General features: G+C 37.5%; 1 protein-coding gene and 1 non-coding gene across 2 annotated transcripts in view; both read right to left on the bottom strand.

Annotated features, from left to right (window-relative positions):
* Window positions 1-23092, bottom strand: part of bma (SCY1-like protein bma) — a 118124-nt gene that overhangs the window by 15957 nt on the left and 79075 nt on the right. The window contains exons 5-13 of the mRNA XM_071588122.1: window positions 19529-19674; window positions 17449-17579; window positions 15223-15337; window positions 14721-14866; window positions 9268-9421; window positions 8322-8571; window positions 6164-6332; window positions 4926-5110; window positions 4402-4655 (exon numbers count right to left, since the gene is read on the bottom strand). Of these exons, the coding sequence (XP_071444223.1) occupies window positions 4402-4655; window positions 4926-5110; window positions 6164-6332; window positions 8322-8571; window positions 9268-9421; window positions 14721-14866; window positions 15223-15337; window positions 17449-17579; window positions 19529-19674 (1550 nt within the window). The remainder of the gene's footprint in view (window positions 1-4401; window positions 4656-4925; window positions 5111-6163; window positions 6333-8321; window positions 8572-9267; window positions 9422-14720; window positions 14867-15222; window positions 15338-17448; window positions 17580-19528; window positions 19675-23092) is intronic.
* TRNAI-AAU (transfer RNA isoleucine (anticodon AAU)) lies at window positions 20037-20110 on the bottom strand. Its single transcript has one exon. It is a non-coding gene; the product is annotated as a tRNA-Ile (tRNA).

Genomic DNA, 23092 nt, shown 5'->3' on the forward strand with positions numbered 1-23092 from the left:
CGTGACCATGGCTCTTTGTGAAGAACGAGCGATTGGTTACGAAAATTATATAATTTGTCTTCTAATTTCTCGCTATGAAAGGATGGCGTGATCTTGGCGTTGGCACAAATTATTGTAGTTGGGTCGCTGATGTAATCATTTTTACCGAAAAAAAATCGTTAAGCGTATGGATGGTGATAACGCATGACACAAAACCCATGATCGCACCCTTAGTTACATCACGCTTCCGCCAAATGAAAGTAGGTCAATGATCTAGAGGAAAAATTAATAGATTGTTCAATTTCTGCATGCGTGAAACTCATCTTTTTGGAATCGTTACATGCAAAATATTTTCGGTCCTGAAAGTTTTACGACTTTTCTTTGCGTTTCGTTTTCTAACTAATGATCTTGCGGATGCTAATACTAATATCTGTTTTGGATACACATTTTGGATGCACATCTATATTGGATGTACAAGAGCATGAAACCAGCAAAAAGTTTAATTCCATCCTTTTAACCCTTCCCCAGATCACCGCATTTTCTGATAGGTACATAAGGGTGTGCAAATGTATAGCTGTAGGTACTTAAACATACAATTCGCCTAGTAGTACCTTGGGGCAGTGGAATAATAAACTTTGTCTTTGGGAAAGATATGCCTGATTGGTGATACTTGTATTGGTATCTATTGTAACCCTAGGCCTGCGCATTTGAAAGTTATTTTAGAACAGAGCATACACTGCAGTGGTCTGCTCATGAAAAAACTTAGGTTCTTTCAAGGAGTAAATTGTGAAAACCGCCATTAGGAGGATGTGTTTTCACACTGCTGGAAGTATTACGGAATGAAAAAGCGAGACCTATGTTTTCGTTGACTCTGAGGTAGTTCTGTTCGATTTATTGAAAGAATCCGAACTTAATTGAAAGGCGAGTAACACGAGTAGCGACGGCTCTAAAAGTGATATCCTGAATGAAGTTGATAAAAGTGCCCAGGAAATAGGGGGGGCGCAACAAACGATACTAGCCCAATGTGAAGTTTTTTCCCTGAAATACATTTTTTATTGTGCCTACATAACTCCTATCTAATACGCAGCAGAAAATGATATTATTAATATTTACTCTCTTTCATTGATTGAGCTTATTTAAAGTCAGTGAATAACACATCATAGTAGGATCAGCACAAAGGCCAAGGGCGAATGTTGTATATACATACAGGGTTCGTTCGGAAAATAAGTGTACTGAGCTCAGGAAAAAAAATTTATTACACTTTTACATATCTTAAGCTAATATTCCTCAAAATAGGACCCTTGTGAGTCGATGCACTTGTTCCAGCGGCGTTCCCATTCCTGGAACGCTCCCGCGAAGGCATCATCGGGAACCTCTCGAAGACACGTCGTCACGGCCTCTTTGACGGCGTCCAAAGTCCCGTATCGCGTTCCTTTCAAACTCCTCTTTATCTTCGGGAACAGAAATAAGTCCGGTGGTGCCAAGTCCGGGCTGTAGGGCGGGTGCGGCAGCGTTGCCACGCCGTGCTTGGCCAAGAAGTCCGACACGACAAGCGCGGTGTGAGACGGCGGATTGTCGTGATGCAGCCGCCAGATGTTTTTGATCGCTGGCCGGACGCGGGCGACTCGTTTTCGAAGCCTGTCGAGCACTTGGACGTAAAATGCAGCATTTACAGTTTGTCGTTCAGGTACAAATTCGTAGTGGACGACTCCCCTTTTGTCAAAAAAGACAATGAGCATCGCCTTGATCCGAGATTTGCTCATGCGAGCTTTCTTTTGACGGGGTGATGATGGGATGTGCCATTCCGCACTTTGTCTCTTCGACTCCGGGTCGTACTCAAAGATCCACGTCTCGTCACCCAAAACAACGTTCTCTAAAAAATGTGGATCATTTTTGCAGTGATCCGCAAGTTGTGTCGCGATTTCCAAACGATTGAGTCTTTGATCATCACTGAGCACTTTCGGCACCAACTTTGCACAAATTTTTCGCATCTGTAATTGGTGCCTAATAATCTCGTGCACTATTGTTTTTGGCACATTACACTGCTCTGCTATCATCCGAACACTAAGACGACAATCAGATTTCAGTACATCGCGAACTTTTCGCACATTTTCGTCGGTGAGTGTCGTTGATGGGCGTCCAGGCTGTGGTTCGTCGTCGACCTCTTCTCTGCCCTCCACGAACATCTTGTGCCACCGAAATATCATGTTTCTGCACATGGCTGGTAAGCCTGGTTAATCATACCGACAGTTTCGGTAGACGATTTCCCAAGCTTTACCGCAAATTTGATGGAATAACTCTGCTCCAAAAACTTCGGCATCGCGTTCCGTGACGTGGGTCGAGCGTGGAGGTTCGCGTTAACAGAGCTCCTCACTACACCACAGCTCAGAGCCGACTGCCTTTTTCAGCGTCGCTTGCCAACATACCCCCCTCCAATTGCAGCCCGTCAGAGCGGTGCTGGGCGCGCCTGGAGCGGTGGGAATAAAGCAGTAGACTTATTTTCCGGACGAACCCTGTATATGATTTTTAGTTATTTGCTATTATATTTTTTTAGTTATCAAGTTTTTTTTTTGTTTTCTGAAAAATCTAATCCATTTTAATACACTTATGTGAACTCATATAATAAAGCGTGGAAAATATAATCCGAAGCTGGGAATCATTATAATTAACATGCGGTAATGACATTTTTCGGCAAGGCCACCTGGAAATTCTTCTCTGTAGTTGTAACCTTTTTACGGAGGGAAGTCGGATTGCCGCCAGACTAGTTACTGAAGTGGAAATGGATAATACGACAACATGAACTTAGCAGGAGGTCAATCTTGATTTGGGCTGAATTTAAAAGAATTTTTTAATAGTCTTACAAATCCTTTTTAGCAGTGTAATTTGTGAAAGCACCCTTAGTGAAAATTATATCTTTTGAAAATTATTGCGAATTCTTTGGTTTCATCTTCGATTTTGAAATGACTCTCGGGCAAACCTGCAGGGTGGAAATAATGTGGACGGAGTAGTCATGGTTGCGGTGTAAAATTTTCAAGAGTTTATTCTTTTTAACCACATGTACCATGGTGCAAATGGTATTTATCCGGTGGAGAAAACCACGTGGATGAGGGATTACAGAAAAATTGATTCTTTTCGATATTATTAGGATACAATTTTGCGATTTTTCTGATTTCATGCAAATTAGAATCCGTATTGTAGGAATCAATGGGAATTGATAAAACGGATATTATTTACTTTTCAAAGAGGATTAACTGAATGGTGAGATCAATTATTGGTGTTTTCAAATTATTTGATCAAGAAGAAGAAAATGTATTTCCTGATAAGACCAAACTCCGAGATTTAGAAACTATGTTACTCAAAGTTTCACATGTTCAATTCATTTGCTAATATTATATCAAATTAAGCTGTATGAAATATATGCAAAATGCAAGTACCAATTACCGATTATTTCATTTTGGCTTATATTTATTTTGTATTCCGGCCTCAATACACATATCTATGGCAACAATATAGAATATATATATATATATATATATATATATATATATATATATATATATATATATATATGTGTGTATATGTATATATATATATATATATATATATATATATATATATATATGTGTGTATATGTATATATATATATATATATATATATATATATATATATATATATATATGTGGTGCATTATTTAATTTTCTGACTTATGAGAATTACTGTAGTTTTATGTTCAACAATGCTGATAGCTCACCAATTAATCACTCAATTCATGAAAACAGTAAAATTGTAATTATAGGATTATAATTTCCAAAAAATTGTTGCATGATGGTCTCATTTCCATAATAAGAAATCATATTGTTTTGTGAGAGAAAATAGGTGGAATGTATTTTCACATTTTAAGCATTGATTCTTTAGCTTGTCAATTTAGAATTATTATCTTTCAAATAATTTGCACACTAATGTTAAGCACAGCAAGTCTTAAGCATCAGCAGCTCAAAATAAGAAGCACAACGCATACGCTATAAAAACGAACAATTTAGAGCAATGAGCCAATATTTAGGAAACACTGACATTTTGCCTATACACTTTCTATCGATAAGTAAATGGAATTAATAAAAAATTATTGTTTTTTCTCAACACATTACATATATAAATAATTACATTTTAATATTGTTAACATAATCGAGGCATTTCATGTTTTTCGGCCTCAATTCTAATGAAAGTGAAAGTTAACAGTAGCAATTTAAGTTTTTTTACAGAGTTATGGCATACGAGCATAGTTAAGTAGGCATGTATTAATTTTGGCAGTGATGTCAACGGTTTGAGTTTTTGTTCCTTGAGCCTAGAAATTAATTGAGTTTGAATGAAAGCATTATAGTGGATCCGAGAGTATATTCTAGCACGCGTCTGCGTGTACTTACAGTTGGAGGCGATAAATTGATTGTCGATCCGCGCCTTTCCTGTGGCCCGATGCTGGAGTGTCGCCTGATGGGGAGTCCGGAACCCACCGGGGTCCCCCCCGGGGAGGAGGCGCAAGACGGCGCGATGCGTATCTTGGGGGGCATCATGAGGGCGTTGTCAGACAGTCTTCGGGTGGGAAAGGCATTGTGCACGCGCAGAAAGTTACTATCCGGCGAATTACCGCCGAACCACCAGCCTCCCAGGATGCCCGAATCTGAAACAGTTATGGCGAGGGGGTCAGCGGCTTCTAGGTAGGCCACCGCGTAAAGCCGCGGCTAAAAAGATACACAATTTCCTAATTTCTACGGAATCCGTCAAAAGAAATCAATCGTTAGAGAACGGAGATGAGAGATAGAGAAAGAGAAACATTAAAAAAATTTAGGGTCTAGGGTGTGCAGTGCGTAGGGTTTAGATTGATGGTGTTCACACCGATGATCACGATTACATCCACAGTAGTTATAAAATTGTAATTTACCCAACAAACCTGCAGAATTTTTCCTTGCCATCATATCCTCTGCACTCGAAGTCTTCCTCTGCTCAATGCGCAGGTTTGGTATGTTAAAAGGCGGTGCGTGCATATTGTCCGAAGAATACTGGTGGCGCAAGGGGCGATGCCGCTCTGGGCTGGGTAACGAAAGGTTATCCAGCTTAAGCTTATTTCGTTGGTTCCTGTAAGTTATCGTGGAGAGGGATAACATTAAAATTTGTTTCGAATGTCTGTGGTTTAACAAAGTAATACCAAACACAATGTCATTTCCCCAACACCGCTCTTATAGCTAATGAAAGTAAGATTTATAAGCTGACATTAAAAGCCGTAAAAGGTCGTAAATAAAGGAGCCAAAAATTGCTGCTGTTCATTAGCCAAGAGGAGATGTTTCCCGGGAATTTGATCACGGGGTCATGGAGGGAATAGTGATGGAAAATTAGCTATAGAGTGTGATGATGCGTAAAGATTGATGTCCTGTTTCATCCTCGATACAAGGTACCTGAAAGCTCATGTTGAACGTTAAATTACTGAGAAATTGAATCAAAATAATTCCACACCCAAGGAAAAAAATTATAATTAGATACACAGTGAAAAATCTACCACTCAAGAATCGTGCGTGGTTTATAGTTTTAATCAATATTTGGGTCTTCGACGAGAGTCTCAATGAAGTTCCATCACTTCAGCGTTCATCGGTGGTTCAGTTTTTATTTTTAACTTTTGCTCGGTCTTAAATTGAAGAAAATAATTTGAAACTCAGGCCGAGGCTATCCAGTGGGAACTCCAGTTAATAACCAGAAAATTATCATTCTAATCTGAAGAAAGAATTACTTTTACAATTCTATGATTAATTTTCAACTTTAAGGGGTGTTCATTTGCTATAGTTAGGTTGAATGTTGCAAATTGCAGCTGAAGATATTTTTGATGTGAGAGGAAAACGACATTGCTCAAATGGATTTAATCCAATTTTTTTATTTAAGTGATCTCTACACTATACCCCACAAGCCGCCGCAACGGCGTGAGGCGGGGGGTGTCAGGTCACCAACCATGCATCCACAATCCCATTTATGTCTTCCCTACGCAAATATCAGTTTGACCATGAACTCGAAAGACTCATATGCAGCAATATTCATCAGTGATCAGTTTCATTACGGTGTTAGTTCAGTTCTGAAGTAAAGAAGTGTTTTCTTCAGAAAATTTGGGGGTGTACAAGATAACGGTTGTGCAAGTGTACTTACCTATCTATGTGGTCTAACATTTCTTGAAGAACTTCGAGCAGTATTGTAAACTGTTCCAGATTTAACGAGGGGTTGACAGTTTGAGGGATTAAAGAAGGCATCACTCTGGTCGCCATCAGATTTACTGAGAGTCCATATTTCTTGTCGCTCAGCATTATCCTATAAATATCTGAAACACGAGTAAAAAGTAATCAGGACTGTCAATTCGTTTGAATATTTAATTATGTTAGTATACTCATCGAAATCTCAATTTAATGTGCATTTTATCGCAAAAATACGAGCAAACATACTATTAAAGTTTCTTAAAAATAAATAAGTAGAAGTCTCCACCATTGTTACAAACACACTTCTCGGCTTGTCTCGCCAACTCGTGGAAATTTAGTTATTTCTTTAACAACAATTAAGAAACAACCAATATGGCCTATACATTAGATTATGTGAAAATTTGATTATGAACAAAAAATATATAATTAAGGGCAAGCAATAACATACGCCGTGGTATTAAAACATAAATGGAAGGCACTTTACCCAGACGAACAAGCAACAAGGTTCAGAAGCAGATAATTAAGTCATCACGCAACCTTATGCTAGTTGCATATAGAATGACCGCTTGGAGAGAATAACTATCGATTAAAGCTGTGAAAAACAAAATGAATGAGAAGAAAGATGAATTATGGTATTTTAAAATGTAGAAGGCGGAATAAGGAGGGTCTCGGGGTAACGGAAAGACGGTAGTGGGGTAGATGAAACTGAAAGGGCTTGGGTTTTGCAAGTCAAGATATGATGGCAGAACTTTGGAATCATTTTGTTAGACCTACGGTAGATAGTCGTGAAATGAGAAGCATGCAGAATAATATTCATTGGAGCATGAACCCTCAACTGATTCCACTTACCTCGCACAACGAAATGTTGCTTTATTAATTAGCACGTCAGCTTAAAGACTGTTTTAAAAGTATCAGTTTCCAAGTTCATCATGCCAAATATTCTGTAGTATATATATTTTTTTCATGCCTCTACTCTTCACCCTTACCACTCACTGCCCATTAAGGACGCGTAGTATATATGTTGCTGAGGTATTTTATTTATTATAATGGTCGTATGACATCCCTTTATGTACCTGCATATAACCTGGAGTGGGAAAATACTTCGACGTCTACATTCAAGTGCACCTCTTGAAATTTACTCTTGCTAAATAGGTATTTAGGATAGATTTGGGAGACTGAATGCCTGGGAAGTAGTTGGTGCAGATAAGCAGGGAATGCAGGTTATTATTCAGAGGAGATGAGGGTGTGTAATAGCTGCCACCCACCTCGTTCTCTTTACTATTTACTATCCGTTTGCAGTCAGCGATTTTGCAATATTTCCGGCTTAATTGATAATTTTATCTCTAATCTAGATATTTTATTTTAAACCGTGGGTATGCAATGAGTCACCTGAATAAAAAATCCTCAGATATATTTGTGCGCTTAAAAACTCCACATATAATAGCCCGCTCATCTTCTCAGTCTGCACCATAGATTCCCCAGACGTAGTTTCTCAAATCTTTCCTAAAAGACCTTTCCTCCATCCTGACCAGTGAAAAAAACCACGTTTAACATATATAAACCTTAATCCCTCCGTCCTTTTTAAACGTTCCACCAATCTCTAGGGCATCCTGAAAATCACCATTACCCTATGCAAATCTTCAGTTACCCATAATCCCCACCGGCCCCTTTCAATCGAACCAGATACAAAATTTGTCCCAATATCATTACTCCTTCCCTCCCCTTAGAACTTAGCCATCCTCTCCCATCCCAAACCATTCCCTTTTTAATATCCAGCAATATATGTGTATATATATATATATGTATAATCTGCCGACAAAAATGTAAACTATGTCCCTACTTCACCAGCGGTAAATCCAATAAAACCCTCGAGCTATGCATCACCCATCATCTCGTCTATAGTAACCCTTATTTCCTCTCAGACTTGACTTCCAGTTCCCAAAAATGCATCTCTCCAGAGTATTTTTATTGACCGTTCAATGTTTTAATTTTACCCTTGGAAATACTCTCTGATATCGAGCAACGAAGTCAACAGAAGCTTCTTGTGACGAACTGAACTATTTTTGAAGTCCAAGCGGGAAGTCAATATGCCCATTATTTTGTGTAATACTCACTGACGACTCTCAGTGTCACCTCGGGGTCTTGAAGTCGGACGTCCCACAGCATTGGTAGGACTTCGTCTATAATGAGGGATCGGTCGAGGCGGTCCAGGGTCCTCTCCACGCAGCTCAGAGCGTTGAGCACTATCCTGAGGTCCCCAGAGTTCCTCTCGTACACTTGCTTCGTCTTGGGAAGAACCATTCGCCGTATTGATGTCTCGTCCAAATACTCGTGCACGTTGGTCACGGCAAGGAGAGCGGCGCTCTTTTCGAAGAGGAAGCGGAATTTTATTTTAAGGAATGGACGAGCGTACTCTCTCTCAATTTACCGGGGGGGGGCAAATAATAGGGTTATTTTCGTGAATTTGAGTGGGGCTATTAGTGTCGTTTCCGTCTTTATGAGGACAATTTGTCACGAAAAGGGTGGTGTAAATATTCATGTAAATATTAATTCACAACGTTTTGAGGTAATCGTCACACGATTAAATAAATTTACGCATTGAAAATAAAATCATAAGAAAGTGTAGTTTAATGGTCTAAAAGGATATTATCACTGGAAATTTTTCCTCAGTTATTCAACTTATTGTAAGATCAATCCTTTTGATATCCTCTGTGAACGTACACTTGGAATTTCATGATGAGGTAATGTCAGTGAATTAAATTTATCAATTTACTAGTGATATTGTGATAAGTCTTATTTTTTAGATTTGTGGATTTAATTACGGGTTTTGACAATGTTACATTAAGCTACTCTTACTAGTGGTGGCAGTTATGAAAATGAAGAATATGTAATAATAAAAAACTCCAAGTGAAGTTAAATCACGGCATATTATCATGCCCCAAGTGTATTTCATTGGATAAAACATTAACCATAAGTCAGTAAGTAATTATAAATTTTCATTTTACTCTTATGTGAAGTATTCGGCGAATAGGTTACACAATTATTTCTCCATAACCTTACCTGCACCTGCAGCGTAGAACTTTCAAAGGCATTGTATAGCATCGGCAACACTTCTGTTCGTATTTCATCTCGTGGAGTCTTCTCCAGGATCACGTGCAGACTTTCTAGCAATGTAACCGTCGCCTGTATCGTCTTCGGAGTGGAAAATACGTTTCTATAGGAGAAGGGAATGTTTTATGAATATAAATATAGATTTATAGAGAGAGAAATAGACATAACCTGCTTCTCGACCGCGTTTATTCGAATTTAGGAATGGCTTTTAGAAGTAAAATGGACTTTTTCTTCAAAAGACATCGATCCAGTCAATTTACTTATTTTATGGAAATATTTTAGTCCTATACATTCGTTTAATTATAGTAAATGTGACTATGCTGAAATTATTTGTCATTTTAACTTAACTAAACTTAAACTTAATTTTACCTTAGTCTAAATTGATTTAATTTAATGGCTGATAAAATTTAATTTTACTTATATGCTGATTAAAGATACCAGCTAATAATTAAATACATTTCGAATTAAGCTAAGAAATTGATTTATAATATATCGTTTCTTCAATTTTCCTATGGCAAGATGCCTCATTTAAGTTAAATTGAACTTGTTTTACTATGGGGTAGCTGTATCATCTAATTGTTGAGTTCCAGATACTCAAAAGAATATCTTCTAAATAAAGCGTTCTTGTAAAACATTAAATATATATTTTTAAGGTAATCTACTGGTTAAGGTAGGTTTTGTATGGACACAACTTCCAAATAAATATTTTTTTTCTTCTAACAAAACATAAACCAAAATCCTACTCCCTCTTCGTCTCTGTTTACTTTCTTCCTCCCTTCATCCAGTCCAACATCCCTTATCCTATTCCTGCCCTTTCCTCATTAGCCTAACATTCTTCAACATCCCACTGCCGATCATTATGCTTTTCATCCATTTTTCCTGTCTTTTTATGATTTCTTCCAAAAAATCCCCTCTCATCACCCACCATACCCAGTAATTCCTCATTTGTTTTCTTTTCCGTCAATTTTACTTTCTCCATTCTTCTCCACATCCACACTTCAACAACCTCCAATTTATGCCTACTATCCTGCTTGAATGACCATGTTTCCGAGCTGTACATAGCTACGCTTCATATCAAAGTTTTGACGAGTCTTTTATTAACATCCGTACTTAACGTCACTGTCATCAACTTCCTCATCCTTGTGAAAGCCTCGTTGCCTACTGTAATTCTTCTTCTTACTTGACCATTTTGGTCCAAAACGCTTCCGAGGTACGTATACTGCTCCACCTCTTTGGTTTTGCCCTCCGAATTTCATATTAAGTTTAGCCTTTCTCTTTCTGTAAAATCGCATAACCTTGGTTTTATATAAATTAATTCTCATCTCTTATCTCTCGCACTGAAATTCCAATCCTATCAGCGATGGTTGCAACGCCTTAGCTGACTGCCAAACTGGAACTTGGTCATCAGCAAACCTTACTGATTTTACAAACTCCCCGCCGCCTTTCATTCCTATCTCTTGTTCTTCCCACGTCCCTGTTATCATTTCCTCCGCACACACGATCAACAGCATCGGTGATAGAGGACAACCCTGCCTTACTAACTCTTCCTAACACTGCCTATCCGGATTCTACGTTCACCACTCACACCTGCGCAGTTTGAGAAATGTACAGATTGCGAATTAGCCTTCTGTCTTTCCAATCTATTCCTATTTCGTGCATTATACTCATTAGTGTTCCCCAATTCACTCTATCAAGCGCCTTGTCAAAATCTATGAAACAAGCGGATACGTCCTAATTTTATTCTATCGTATATTCCTCTCGATCAGTGATCTCATTACTGTAATGGCATAGCGCGTGCCTCTGCTCTTCCTAAACCCAAGCCAATCATTCCAAAGTAATCATTTTCCCTACTCTCTATCCATTTGTTGATGATTCTTAGTTCAACTTTATCCGAGTGGGAAATCAAATATTATCGTTCCATAGTCCTCACATGATGTAGCCATTACCTTTTTCGGAACTAACACTGACCTCACCAAGACTTCCGGCCAGATTCCATCCACGTAGACGCATCGAATCAGCAAATAAAAACTCTTCCTCCTATATTTTCCAAAACCGTTACCTAGTTCTGCCGGAATGTTTTTTTACCCCCAAGGCCTTATTTGATTTCATTTTCCTTGATGCGCTTTCTATCTCATCGTCGAGTATACCTGGAACATTAAATGCAGTGTACGGCGACATAACTTCTTTTTTGAAAGCGTTTTGCGTTTGATCAAAGGGAGTTATGTTGCCGCCGCACCCTCTGTACTGTAATATACAATAAATAAATATTCTGCGTATTCTTTTTTTTCGAAAATAATATTTCTGTCTCCAATGTGGAAAAATATATTTATTCATGCACTTTATATTTTATAATTGCTAAAAGATAAAATTTAGATGGTCGAGAACCGACCGATTAACTCTTGCTATAACCACATATTGGTTTACTTTCTTCTTCGAGTAAAAATGTTTTTGCTTGTAGAAATTAGGTATTCCTTTCACGGCCATAATATCGTTCATATGCGTTTTCAGTTTTGGAACTTCCTTTGCAAATGCAATATCGATCGACTAGAAAATCTTCCACCTTCGCAAATGGCTGTAAATGCTTTCCACAAGGGACTAAATATAATCATACCTGAAGATGATTCAGGTATCTCATACCAACGACGGTTTCGCTAAAATTCTAAGAACAATTATCTGGTCGGGTTTGCTGCTGCAATGTCTTTAATCTGAAGATGCCATCTGTCATGACAGCGAAACCGCGATTGCCTATATATAACCAACGCAAGGAGATACCCATTTTATTCGACAGATTTCGCCTAGAGGCTTTCGAGAGGACTTGAGCAGAATTTTATTTTCACTGGTTTCATGTTTGTTATGATGCAGTATTATACAAATATATTTCATACTACATATATTTAATTTAACTGCACAAAAATACACTGATATAGAAAGCTAATTCATTAAGTAATTGATGTTGAATTGAGAGATGCTGATTTTAATAGATCGTTGGCTGTATAGAGAGACTCCTGGATAAAAGATGAAATTGCTTCGGTGTTTCAGATTCAATACCAAAAACATAAAGTTCCTCTTTCTGTAAATATTTACTCTGGGGATCATATAATAATATTCACTGTTACGCCTAGCAACTGTAGGTATATTTTGAAACATTCACGGCTTGATACTAGATGTGTACAGCATCAGTGAGCCTTCTTTGTGGGAGTTCTGCATCCGATGCAAATAATTCAGAATTTATACCATAGGTTTACATGTAGGGCTTATTTTTCGTCCTGCGAGGACTTTGAGATTGTTAAGGTATAGAAAAATATTTTCCCATGAAGTTACTAATGCTAGTGAGCTATCTAAAAATATTTAAAAGTCGATGAATTGGACGGAGCACATCTATTTTTATTTGGCCTCAAGGGACAAAATCTACCTCCCGGGAGCCCTCGTGGCCGGCATTAAAACGTGTTTTTCCACTCAAACTGCTTCGCTTCGAAACCTCTGAAGGTTTTATCAAATTTTATAAGCTGGTCTTTTTCTTGTCTTTTTTGCTAGTTTTAAGTATGAGAAATTCCATTCGTCGATATTGTTTTCAAATATGTTGATACTTTTCAAAGTGCTTTTAGACATCTTACGGAAGGAGATAAGGTCTTTCGGAGATATGCAAACATGGCAGAAAAAAGGATATAGGGCATATTGAGTGGAAATGGAATGTTGAAGGTCGGTAAGAGAGGAAAATGCCAGATTAGTGTGGTAGAGGTAGCAAAAGAATTGGCATGCTGGGAAGAAAGAAGGGAGGTAGTATGCATATTAATGTGAAAGCGGTTTATTGTAACGTTGTATAATGGAATATTTATTTAGTATCATCTTAGGCGGGGCTTAGAAGTGCATTTAGGCTTAGCTCGAACTGGATCTATCAAAGCCTACCTTGACTGGCAGTTTACTCTCAAAGTAAAGAGCTTAGTACGAGCTCGTATTTCAATGGGCGGAGGGTATGGCCTCTGATCCCGGTCACCCTCAACTTCTCCCAAATCGAGCTATTTTTCGTGTTGGCTCTTCCTGTGAAACTGCAACCGGTAAAGGCGTAGACTGTCCCTCCACCCTGATAACACGTGGTAGGGAGTAACACAAGGGAGGCTGTGCCTTCGCCTATCAAAATAGACTTCAGTTAAATGCTGCGGCATTGTATCTCCTAGTGCTCGAGTTTACGACGTGCTATAATACCGTTTCCTTCATGACATTGCAACTGAATTTTTTTCAATTCGAGTTACTCTACGAGTTACGATTATTTCTATGAATTCACCCGTTCTGTGGATTAACTTATTACTATTGTTGTAGATGCTTTCATTTGAAGGAAGGAAACTTTATAAAACTTTTCTAAAATAGATTTATCCATGTTAACGCCCTGCGACGCCATTCGTGGAATAATTCCATCTTTAAAATTAAAGGAAGAGCTTGATTTTCCTCGTACTATTACCAACTAGGTCCCGGAATTTACCGCAATAGTGATTAAAACAGGTAATTAATGGATGTTGTAACAAATGCTGCCGCGAACCGACTAAACTATTACCCAATCATAGCTAATTAACTGTATTTGAAACAACAAGTTAATCCTTCTAGTCCATGTAGATTAGTGCAGTTTGAATAACAAAGAGAGTTCTCGTTGCTTATTATTTTGGAGAGATGAAAGGCATTTTCTAAGCCTTCATACTACAATGTAAGGGCATCTAATAGTCCTGTCTTTCGATTGGACGCGAAGCCTGGTCTCGAATTCTCACACTTTTTCTCGGCGGCGATTTTTAGAGACATTTTAAAACCAGCCGTCGACCCAAAAGTCGATTGCATGGATAAGGGTAGAGAAATTTTTATATTGCAGAGAGGAGGGCCAGTTGTGTATTTCCCAAAGGCTGCGGATTTGTGAGAATGCCTTGAAACAGATAAAAAGTAACTATCAGGTTATCTGAGATGCCTGTATGGAGAGGGACCATCAAGATTAAAACCTTGATCCTCCAGGCAGCAGGGGAATATACTGATCACTAAGCTACTTCGTATTGATAATCTACCTTAATTTTTCGAAAATAAGCTTTCGTAGCATTTGAATTTTGAATTACTCAGGTTTTCCTCTCGATGATTAGGGTCCCACAAATTCTTGGAACTCATTTTAGAGCTCAAAGGATGCCATTGAAAAAAATACTTTGGTTCGTTCAGGTTTTCAATTTTTCCTGCTGGTAGTTGTCGGACTGAATTCTGTCTCTGGACTAATCAAAACTTTTGCCTTCCTAGCGGGGGTGAGTACGTATTGCTCACCAACTCGTGAGAAACGAACGCCGACGTGGGTTTTTACGCGTTTCCTTGCACCAAATCAAGCTGTATAGCAATTGTATCTCAGAAATTAAGTGAAACGATAATAAGAAACCACTCACCGAAATGCTGGTAAGATGACGGACTGATACTCTTCCGCAGAGCACTCTCTAACAATGTAAAGAACCGGCTGCAGCACAGCAGCGAGAACTTCCTGAGTCCTCATTTCCAGTTGCAGATGAGGCCACACATGTTGAAACCATAGTTTCTGCAATGAAAAATATTCTCTCATTGAAGACGCTCTGAGTTATTATTTCTGGAAAACGTCCACCGAAAGACTATATGAGTTCAATTAAACTTAAAATATCTCCCAAAACATTAGTCTTTCTACTAAGTCAAGTTTAAATGGATGCTCCGGAGAAAAAAAGTTGAAGAATCCCGTCATAACCCTTTCCCCGTTATATTTATTTTATTCTTAAATGTTGAAAGTATTCGTATTCCCTAGAAACGGGAAGAAAGGTTTTATGCACACTCAAAAAATGTATACACAATAAAATAGTCATGAGTTTAAATAATTAAGCAATTCATTTCCGAAGTGAGATATCATAATTAGGATAAACTTACCCTTGGGATATAAGGTAGGACATCCTTTAACGTATTTCTGTAAAAATGGGACTTCTGTGTGGGGTCCTTCATGTTGATGACATCGAGAAACTGAAGAGCTTGAACGGCGGGGTCACTGAAATAAGGAAATCGGGCGTAGCTTAGTAATCTATACAGACACGTAAAATGATGACTTTTTTCCTGCAATGACTTTTCCCCTATTGATACATGACTGATTGCCATACATTGGGATATGATGGTAATGAAGAAACGAAGTAAAGGAATTGTATTAAGTTTCAACATGGAAGTGAACGTAAATGATGAAATAACTGGAGTAACCTCATTCCATCTGGATGTCCTTAAATGTGATTGTGGAATTAGATTTTGTCATTCCAATGAATAGAGAATTGTCCGATAAAAAAAGTTGCTTGTACCTCGTAGTTGAATCCTTTGCAGTAGTGCATGTGAATGCAGGCTGAAGACCAGGGGAATGGCCACGAATCTTTTGCCCCGAGTTATTACCAACGTCAATCACATCACGATTTTTTCTTGGAACACAAGTATTTGTGACCCAGTTCCATCGATTTCTGTCTGCGAAAGGGAATCCGTTTTTTAATGGGTCTTTTTTTTGCAAAATATGCAGTGCGATGGTCGTGTCGAATGATGCATGTGGGATATGAATATGCGCAGCCGCGCTTCCGAGTTTTTTTGCGTCATTATCTTTTTCACGAAATAAAATCAGAGACATTTCCTGCCCTTTGCTTCTACATTACCTCATATGAGATAATAATGATCACCATTTCTTCTTTGGGTAGCAATTTTAGAATCCCTGCAAAATTTATTCTATAGGAGAGTAGTGTAATTTTTTTCGTACACTTACGCTCAAACTAACGTAAAAGTGACGCTGTCCGTTCTTCCCCTGCTCATATTTCTGCTGTCTTTTGCTGTGATTTTCGGACTGCCAATATAAGCATCTCAAAAAATTTCAAATGAATGTAATAGCAGATGAATTTATCGTAGTCGTTCCAATATTCAATATTTTGGAAGAGGACTTATTAAATGGAGCTTGTCGTCGACTCCGTAATGTAATCGGCTCGGTCGGTTGGGAAATCAGGAGATCGGCTCAAGTAGTAAGTCGTCGTTTCTAAATGAAATGTTACTATCATACTCGATGTCACATTATAAATAATAGGCCTTTTTATTTTTATGGCTGTATTTAAAGGAATATGGTAACTGCGCCTCTTCTTAAGACGAATAAATTGCCAGACTGCGCAAAACGTGAAGTACAAAATAACAGGACTTTAAATATAAAATCAATTGCTTGCTCTTGGGAAAATTAAGATATCTTCAAACGAATATGAACTAAGAATTAATATTTTGAAATATCTTAAAGATGTATTTTATGGGTGGGTTAGAAAAAACTTTATTAAAATTATAAATTAACGAACATAAAAATTAATTTGGTCGAATGTATCAATGTCAAAATTTAAAGGTACTAGTAGGTTTTTAACTTTGCTTCTTTCTAAATAACAATTTTAGTAGCGATCAGTTGTTTAGTTAGAGGTGTTAGAATGCATAAAAGCAATGAATAGATAATTCTCCATTGGTTTTGATGGCATTCCATACATTGATATTGAACTGAAAGTGTAAATTTTTGCTCAGAGACAAAAAATGGCTACCTTCAAAAGAATGCCGATGCAAGGGGAAAATTCACACCTATATGAAGGGTTTGCTACATGTATTCCTTGTAACTCATTAGTCAATACATTAGCTCTCATAAAAGTGACGTGTCTGGTATTCTGCCATAAATAAATCCTTTGGCGTATGAAAAAAGGACGGCTACACTGTATTGATTACACTTTTATGCTTTCAGCCGCATTAAGGCAATCAATTTGAGAAACTCAAAATTAGCGATCCCGTGCTTATTGACGTAACGGTTAACTTTTAGTGAAAAAAATTGCAAATTTCTGCGTCCGACGGTTGACATTAGTATATGGATTCAGATTTGATTTTAACTTTTTGATCGATGAGCTCATTTATTTAAATCACATTTAAATTGCTACACACTACACATCTTAATGGAATGTTTGAGAGTCATAAATACCATTAAATATAAATTTGGCTATTTTCAAAGAGAGTGGAATAGATTTCAATTCCTTATTTCCCAGTCTAAGGTATGGACACTTTATTTCATTATTTAATTTTAAGTAGGTGGTATATGTCCATAGATTTTTTTGCTATTTTTACCTGAAGTACTTGATGAGCGAGAGGAGTTGTGCAGTAGGCCTCAGTCTGGTATCCCTGTCGAGGAGTCGCTGAACTGCCTCTTGCAACGGCTGAGGGATGCGGGGCATCACAGTGGTGATCTGATCCTCGAGCTGAAAACACCAGTTTTGTTAAATTAAAAATTAGAATTGTTCTAATAAGATGTCTTAGGGTTTCTACTAGACGGACTCTAATTTCTAAATTGACCGGCTCATGTAAATGCCATGCATACATTTCACCCTGTTTCTTTTCAGGTTTTCCACTGCAAAGAAAATCTTGGTATTATGTTAAGAAAGGAAACTTGTTCTCTTTCACCTGTTTCTTTGATATTGTCCTATCCTTGCTTAAATTTTTCACTCATCACGTTCGAATACTGTTTCATACCTGCTCTTCTTTTCATAAGACCATAATATTTCTCGTCTTGAGATTCTTTTCGGCTACGATTTCGGCTGGTACGCATCTGAGTGCATGTTTAGAAAGGAAAAATATTATCTAATAGGGGCGAATTTTGCTAACGGTTAACGTGTTAAGAGTATCTTTTACGCGTTCTGTGGATATAGAGTGTGTTGTTTACTGGCGCGAAAGATCCGTTTCCAGAGGGTGCGTTATCCAACTAGTTAACTGACTAGGTAATGATGGACCTTTACTTATATGTCACAGTCGAGTATTAGGCTATATTAATCCACAAAAATTCATAATTCCATAGCCTATGCAAATGGTTTGCAGAAAACTACGAGACCACATGCTCGGATGTTGGAAAAGAAAAATTTCGCTTGAGTGTTTCTTTAGTATAGAATAATACGAATTGTAAAATTTAGATTAGTGAAAATTGAATTCCTTTTTGTGCAAAAATACCGACAGGAAATATGGAAATTGTTAATTATAAATATAACTGATAGAATCGGAAGATTTTTGATGCATGCTTTCTGAGTACCATGAAAACTTGCTAAAGGTTCTAAGATCGGAGACATTTTGAAAACACATTTCGAGCCCATTTATTAGTGCGGTCTCCATCTACTGCTTGGCTTTTACTATAAGATTGTCTAATGTTTTTCGAGGTATAATCATAAAATATTAGTTATAATTCTACAGTTCAGTAAGACCAATGATGTATTAAACAACGGAGAAGCATATACAAAAGGTCAACATTTCTCACAGTTGATTAAGCAGAGGCATTAAATGCATTATAACTATATAAACATAAATATGTGCATTTTTCATTTTGAATCATCTTACTTGTAAAATATCTAAATTATAACGATTTTTGTGCATATTTTCTTCCATCATGTAGTCAGAAAGACTTTACTAGTACGCATCCCCCAATAAAAATTTTGACGTATCCTCGGCGGGTCACGGGATTATTGATCAAGCGGGATGATTGGCCGCCAGTTTCTTTCCAATTATCGTGTCGAGCTTAAAGCTTTTGAAGCCGGAGCGTAGGCTGATTTGACGTGGCAAAGGCTCTTATTGAACGGAACAGTTCATTTACTGTCATTACCTTTAATATTATTTAATCCTTCCTATTTTTTTTATTTCAGTATGCAATGTCAAAAATACAGATAATAATCATTTATTCACCCAAAACGTTTGTAGGGGTATTTCTGTGTATTCTGCCATTTGGCTCTGATTATTATTTATTTAAAAGAAATCATGTGCGAAAAATAATGAGATGAAAATTTATAGATAATATTAAACTATAATTTTAATCGTATGAGTGACTTTGAAAAAGTAGATTCCTAAATAAATCTTTATAATTTTGACTTCATTAGGTGAATTATGAGTATCTAAATGATTTTATCCTAATTATCTAATCGAACTTTATGGTACATGTTTCTGTTTTTGACAGCAGCATTCATCAATTATTTTTATCAATTCAGAAAACTGTTCAAATTTTTTACAGTTTTTCAAAAAATTTCAGTAAAAACTGAAATATTTTTTTAGAAGTTGAGCTTCATCGTATTAGCTTCCTGGTCCTACATACCTATGGAAACTTGTAATCCATTAAATAAAATATCATGTAGCCACGTCTTGTGGACACTCAAGAGTAATATCTCTCTCTTACCCCTTCCAGCTGCTTCAAGTACGTTGAGCTGCTGTGGTTGGCCTGGATGAGTGGCTTTCCGCAATTAAATATGGCGCATATAACCATCCCCAAAGAGAACATATCGCTGAGAATACTGCACGTGGACGTCGTCTGCACTTCAGGAGCTACGGGAAAGAAAGCCATTATGATCAACGTCTTGAAATGAGGTACAAATCAACTTTATAGCACTTAAACAAATATTTTCGTAATTATCATTATAAATAGGATTAGGGCATTACTGAAAGTTAGGAAATAAATTTTAGCCAACTTTTACATGCAATAGAATGCATGAAGTTTGAAAGGAATGATTATAAGAGTGTGTTACATTTCTGCCATTGGTTTATAAATCGTTATTATGACCTGAATTATATCCTGACTCACTGCACGTCATTTTCCAAAATTTTAAAAGAGCATCCGTAGTTATGCGTTGCTATATCATATGTATTCTTTTGACAGGCTCGATTTTGTGAGAAGGAAAAAAAAAATATGGCCCATGGGGGGATCGAACCCACGACCTTCGCGTTATTAGCACGACGCTCTAACCAACTGAGCTAATGGGCCAGTTGCGATTGAGGGCAGGAGTAAAACAGTATTTATAAGAGACACTATTTCACTTTTCTGCAAGCTTGCGAAATTTAGAAAAGGGGAACCATCTTGTTTTGTAAAGATTTATTTGAAATTGAGGTTTGCTGAAACATAGAATTATCTGGAAAAAATCAATAGCATGAAAATGGAAGCCCTATCTTGCTTTTTTGATGTGGTGCGTCGTTTCTCCGGAGGCTGCGCTCACGTCGACAGCCCACGCCACTCACACACCTCTCCGCCCATTCAAAGTCTAAATTCAGAACAATTTGCTGAAGTGCTGCACCCGCGTCATTCGATTCTCACATTTCTTATGTAAACACTTTTAATTTCCAGCATTTAATTGTTTACCACATCAAACCTTTTGTTCCCTCTTTAAATCCATTTTGATTAAATCGCTTCACGCGAGATGAGAGGTAAGGTCACTGTATTTGAGTTTTGCGCTTCAAAATTCAATTTCATAAAACGAAAGTAAATCTTTTATTATTTTACCCATTCTAACTCTTAGATTTCTCTTGGTTATAATATTCGAGGGTTTTATCCATACTGGTTCCCCTTAGCACTTAAGGAGACTGGTGTAATTAGGTACCTTTGCGTTTTCCTGGGTATTCAGTTGTTACGTTGGAGAGAGAACTGAGTTTTTTACTGGAAGAATGCATATAAGATGGTTTGGTGTATTATTTCCATTTCCGTTGTCGCCATGGGAAATAATGAGCGTCTTACTTCCATAGAACTGCTGCCTTTGATCATGAGCATCACAATTTGAATGCAAGGTAGCCTGAGACTAAACCCGTACGAAAATAGTGGCATATATGTTCATCTTGTTTTCTCATTATTACCGAATGCCTATTGGGAATGATAATGGTAAAAATAAATTTCAAGGATAATCAAAAAAGTCCAACCTAACAAATGACCAATTATAGTGACTCACACGACAATTTCAATGTTCAGTCTGAGCGTTGTTTGGTCATTAAATAGCAGTGTATGCAACTTTCCTGCTCTTAATAATTGAAGTTACTTCATGAAGTTAGTCGAAATGCTATTTGATACTAAACATCTTTTTCAAAATAAAATATATCTTTCTTTTTAATCACATACATGTTTTATGATTTATGAAAAATGTTTTGGTACTCCTGGGGTTTACAATTGAATTGATATTTTTTGAGAGATGACATCAACATATGGAGCACCCATTTTATGGTTACATTGACGGGTGTAATAGTTATTTGCAAGACATTGAGCTTGGCATCAGGAAAATCACTCAAAATCCGTGTAACAATAAAAATGTTGAATCAAAGATTAGTAAAGTACTGGAAACCTCATTTTTTAAGCTTTTCCCTGCAAGTATTCACCTAATTCTCGTTCTTGAATTCAAAATACTTTTCACTTTAGTGAGTGAATTTAGTTTCATTACGCGGAAATCAGCTGTACTGGTGCAATTGCAGTAATGATGAATGACTATATGTTTTTGAAATTGTATTTGAATATCTCACAAGTCTCATTGGCATTTGGTGGGAAATGATGTGCCCAAAGAGATGCTATAAGTACATGTTTATTGATAGACTTCGTTTTTTCGCATTTATTCATGAGAGAGGCGACGGTTTTGAAAGCCTAGGAAATTTCATTCTCATTCCCCTTTTCTATGGTGTCAACTGAGTTCCAGCCTCCCTTCGTTCCGACGAGCCGCTCTTCGGCTGCGTGAGTTCACATGATCATACCCTCCACCCCCAACCCCGCCTTGTTCACAGGCATCACACTCTTGCTCGCATCGTCACCTTCACTGCTCACAGTGTTCCCCGTCTCATCATTTACCGCCCTTCGATTCTTTGTTTCCTCATTTTGCGTTGACCCCCGAGGGGAGATTCGGGTACATCCGAAGGAATAGTGCCGACCTCCCTCTCCTCGGGGGAACGAGCGTGGCTGGCGATGCATGAATGGAAAGGGTGGTTGGCCGAAGAGGGTGAGGATCGTGTACAGTTCAAAGGGAACAGTGAGGGATTTCTAAATAAGCGATGCCAATCGATCATAGGAAACTTTTAATTCGTTTTATTTCCAAAAAAATCCGCTGTCTCGGCTACTTTGAGGTAAAGACGGAGCAAGCTGTTATTTTGACAGCGGCAGATGGAATGGAAAGCGAGAGAAAGGTCGTTCTTCTAGGTCGTCAACGTCCCGGAATTAATTTAGATCAGCTCCAAGTTCGAGTCTCATCTTAACGTCATCCTTTGAAGCTGCCAGAGACGTGCTCAGTTGTGTTTATATTTAGATTTCCTTTTTCCCTCCATCTTAAACCAAAGCGTATGCTGCAACTTCAACTATTAAAGGAAGAATAGACTGTGCACTTCAATTATTAACATGATATTTACATGACTGATACCAAAAGTCAATGGAATTGTGATAATTTGTCAGATTATAATGATTAAATTTTTCATTGACCGCCTCATTCCTTATTTTAATGCTGATTATCTCTCAATATAAAACATTAATTTTATAACCTCTTGATGCTCCCTAGTGTAAAGCGTCTTTGTTTTTATTTCGTTTAGGGCTTCTTTAGATCATAGTCCTTTTTCATTCAAGTAAATAACTTTTGATGTGGAATCACTTCTAAACTGTTAGTCGAGAACTACTAAAGTATTAAGATTTTTATCTAATTCCTTAAGTAAATGTGTAAGGTGTCAATTCTGTAGCCAACATTGAATATTTAAGATATAATCTATACCGATATTTCGGTCAACCAGGTGACCATCAACTGGAGTTGGAAATTATTTCGACAACCCGGAAGACTACAGTAACGAAGTACTTCCGTGGTCAACTATTAGTTCGTTCAACAACGTGGTCAGTTATATATGTATATATGTTAATACTCGGTCATATATATATAATTGAAATTAAAACCTGTTACGATATTCCTTTAAACCGTTAAAAACCACCTTTAACTACACCTTTCATTACCGCTGTTTCTAC

This window comes from Hetaerina americana, unplaced genomic scaffold (assembly GCF_022747635.1).
Source record: "Hetaerina americana unplaced genomic scaffold, ioHetAmer1.1.p SCAF_3, whole genome shotgun sequence".
Lineage (NCBI taxonomy): Eukaryota > Metazoa > Arthropoda > Insecta > Odonata > Calopterygidae > Hetaerina > Hetaerina americana.